The sequence below is a fragment of the Ceratotherium simum genome, chromosome 3, assembly GCF_057802395.1.
Source record: "Ceratotherium simum simum isolate JZ-2026a chromosome 3, ASM5780239v1, whole genome shotgun sequence".
Classification (NCBI taxonomy): Eukaryota; Metazoa; Chordata; class Mammalia; order Perissodactyla; family Rhinocerotidae; genus Ceratotherium; species Ceratotherium simum.
In genome coordinates, this window is record NC_141902.1 from 29,510,063 (window position 1) to 29,513,671 (window position 3,609).

Below are 3,609 nucleotides of genomic sequence, written 5' to 3' on the forward strand. Positions count from 1 at the left end.
ATGCTACTGGGCTGGGCCCACCTTTTAAGCTCTTTTAATGTTCACATATATGGGTATAATCATAAAATTTGACTATGTCCAAAGTCTATAAAATCAAAACACAATATTATCACAATAGCAAGCAAGGGGACTGTAGCAAAATTTATCTTAAGGCAGAAATTTTTTTTCTTCTATATTCTTTTAGTGTTTATGCATATGTGTAGGATTGTAGTCATAAAGCAAATCAGAAGTACCCTCTGCTGGGTATTTATCCAAAGAACTTGAAAACACCAATGCATAAAGATACATACACCCCTGTGTTCATTGCAGTGTTATTCACAATAGCCAAGACTTGGAAGCAACCTAAGTGCCCATCAAGGGACGAATGGATAAAGAAGATGTGGTATATATACACAATGGAATACTCCTCAGCCATAAGAAACGATGAAATCCAGGCATTTGTGACAACATGGATGGACATTGAGGGTATTATGCAAAGTGAAATCAGTCAAAGGGAGAAGGTCAAATACCGTATGATTTCCCTCATAAAGTAGCAGATAATAACAACAACAAACAAGCACATAAAGACAGAGATTGGATTGGTGGTTACCAGAGGGGCAGAGGGGAGGGAGGAGGGCGAAAGGGATAATTCAGCACATGTGTGTGGTGATGGGTTGTAATTAGTATTTTGGTGGTGAACATGATGTAATCTATGCAGAAATAGAAGTACAATGATGTACACCTGAAATTTATACAATATTATAAACCAATGTTACTGCAATAAACAAAAAATTAAAAAAAAAAGTACCCAGGAATATGCTTTTTCTGATTGAACACAATGTCCAAAATTATTGGAAGTTTCATCTAGTTACACAAGTAATTCAATCATTACCCAATCCTCTGGTTTGGTTTGATGTTTCAGAATCAATTTATGAGAAAATTGCTTGAAATCTCTGAACATTAATTTAGTTAATATCAAATTTAACTCTTGCTTATGATTGCCTTTTTAGGATCCAAAGACATTTAAAAACTCAGCATAACACCGCAATCTGTGGTATTCAAACACACACTTCCTAATATTTGACTCCCCAAGGGAGAGAATCAACTCAGTAAGATGCAGCATTTATTTAAAATCTACTGAATAAAAATTTAATTTAAATTTAAGTTAAATTTAATTAATTTAATAATCCAATGTATATTAAATGGTAACACTAGAGCTTATGTTTACACAATTAAATATTTAGCCATAAAATACTGATTTTCCCATATTAAAATTAACTTCTTTAATTGAATATCATTGACATGCATTCATTTTTTAAATAAAAAGCTTAAGTATAATACACATTCAGAAGAAAAAAATATACTTTTCAAATTAATAGGATCTTGAAATAGTGTTTTCTTTTTCTCCTCTCAGATTTTCAAAACTAGGACAAAGCTTCACAAGGCGTTACTTTCAGGCTAGTTTCCCTGTGCCAAATTTCTCATGTCTTGAAAGTCTATGAACTGACAGCACTTGCTGTGTTGGACTATGATTAGGAAATGAAAATTTATTTCCATAACAGTTTTTTATAAACTAGTAAGAGAGTAAACTACTTACTAGTTTTTTATAAACTAGTAAGAGAGTAAACTACTTACTAGTTTTTTATAAACTAGTAAGAGAAATCTAGCTTTTAAAAAAAAAAAAATTGCAGGGTTCATTCTGAAGTGTATGTGTGGAGTTGAGTGTAAATATATAGATATAATTTTTGTTGAAATCAACAACTATTTCTCCACAATATAACATAATACAAATTTTGACAATATAATGTCAGAATGAAATCTTTGAGCAGAATCATACTAAAAAAATGATATCTCCTGACTGTTCTGTGGAAAGATGGAACTCAGTGAAAAGTCACATGTTGGTTCCATAGTTTCTTCATAGCTATTTTCATCTCCTTATTTCTCAATGTGTAGATAAGGGGGTTCAAGAGTGGGGTAAAAATGGTGTAAAACACAGAGAGGAGCTTGTCCATAGAGAACCGACTGAAAGGCCACACATAAATGAAAATGCAGGGCCCAAAGAAGAGCGTGACTACCATGATATGTGCAGAGCAAGTAGAGAGTGCTTTGGATACCCCACCAGCAGCGTGCTGTCGGACAGTGATGAGGATCACAGTGTAGGAGATCAGGAGAAGCAGAAAACAGATCATGGAAAGAAACCCACTGTCTGAGATCATAAGTATACCCAAGACATAGGTGTCCATGCAGGCAAGCTTGATCACAAGAGGAAGGTCACAGAAGAAGCTGTCTACCTCGTTGGGGCCACAGTAAGGTAAATTCACAGTAAAGGCTACTTGACTGATAGAGTGCACAAATCCAATGACCCATGAAACCAACACCAGCCCGATGCAAGTCTGCCGACTCATCATGGTCATGTAATGCAAGGGTTTGCATATGGCCACATATCTGTCATAGGCCATGGACACCAGAAGTACCATCTCAGCCCCACCAATAAAGTGCAAGAAGAAGATTTGAGCCATACATCCTCCAAAAGAGATGAGTTTTCGATCACTAAGGAAGTCCCTGATCATCTTGGGGGTGGCAAATGAGGCTAGCCACACGTCCAGGAAAGATAGATTCCCGAGCAGGAAGTACACAGGGGAAGAGTGCAAGCAGGGGTCAAAAATTACAGTGACCACAATGATGAGGTTACCCAGCACAGTGGCCACATAGATCCCAGAGAAGAATATAAAGAAAAAGTTTTGGAGATGCCGTGTTGTACAGAGTCCATGCAACACAAATTCTGACACCAAGGAATAATTCTGCAGGTCCATTATCTCAAGCTTCAGATTTTTTCCTGAATCTATATAAAGAAAAGAAATGTAAGTGAAAGTGCCTATCAACTGCCAGGCCCATGAAAGTGATCAACTAAGTATTATTTGAATATATTTTTTAATTTGTAAGACAGAATCTAAAATACAATATATGGAAGATTAAAACCAACTCCATACCAACATGTATATTTACTTTTTTCAGACTTCAATGTTTCCTAGAGGTAGTTGGATATTCAAGGAGACTCCAGAATAGATGAGAGTTGAGAGTTTTTCTCCCATCTCTGGCATTTGTCCATGGGAAAATGTGGAATCAACCAAGTACAGAATGTGAACTGAAAATGCTTAAGAGGATTGAGAATACGAAGATTTTCTGAATGATATTATGGTCTCTTTATCTGTGTCAATATCATTGCCCAATAGGTGACTGTTTTTAAGCATCAGACCTAAGAATTTAAATTAAAGCTCAATTGCAAAAAAAAAAAAAAAACGGTCATCATGTAAAACAAAGGCAATTGCATACACATTATCAAGTATCTCTCCCTTCTCCTCTCCATTAACACACACAAACACAGAGCAAAATCTAGCCAAAGGCACTTTGGTGTGCAGTTGTGTCTATGTGTCTAAACACCAATCAACATGTCTCTCTCCTGAAGCCAAAAGAAGAAGCAAATTTCATTCCTTCATGACAAAGTTAAAAGGAGAAAGATTTCTTCAAGCCAAAAAAGCATGTTCTGGGTGTAAAACATATTTGGGATGATGTATAAATATGGGATAGCTCCTAGATCGTGAACTCAAGTTATGTACGTTGTTTAGTAAT

At 35.7% G+C, this 3,609-nt stretch overlaps 1 protein-coding gene across 1 annotated transcript; it reads right to left on the reverse strand.

The window, feature by feature from the left end:
• Window positions 1–1,859: 1,859 nt before the first annotated feature.
• LOC101388904 (olfactory receptor 4K14) lies at window positions 1,860–2,792 on the reverse strand. Its single transcript, XM_014781018.2, has one exon. It carries the CDS (start codon window positions 2,790–2,792, stop codon window positions 1,860–1,862), a length of 933 nt encoding a protein of 310 aa, XP_014636504.1.
• Between the last annotated feature and the right edge of the window lie 817 nt (window positions 2,793–3,609).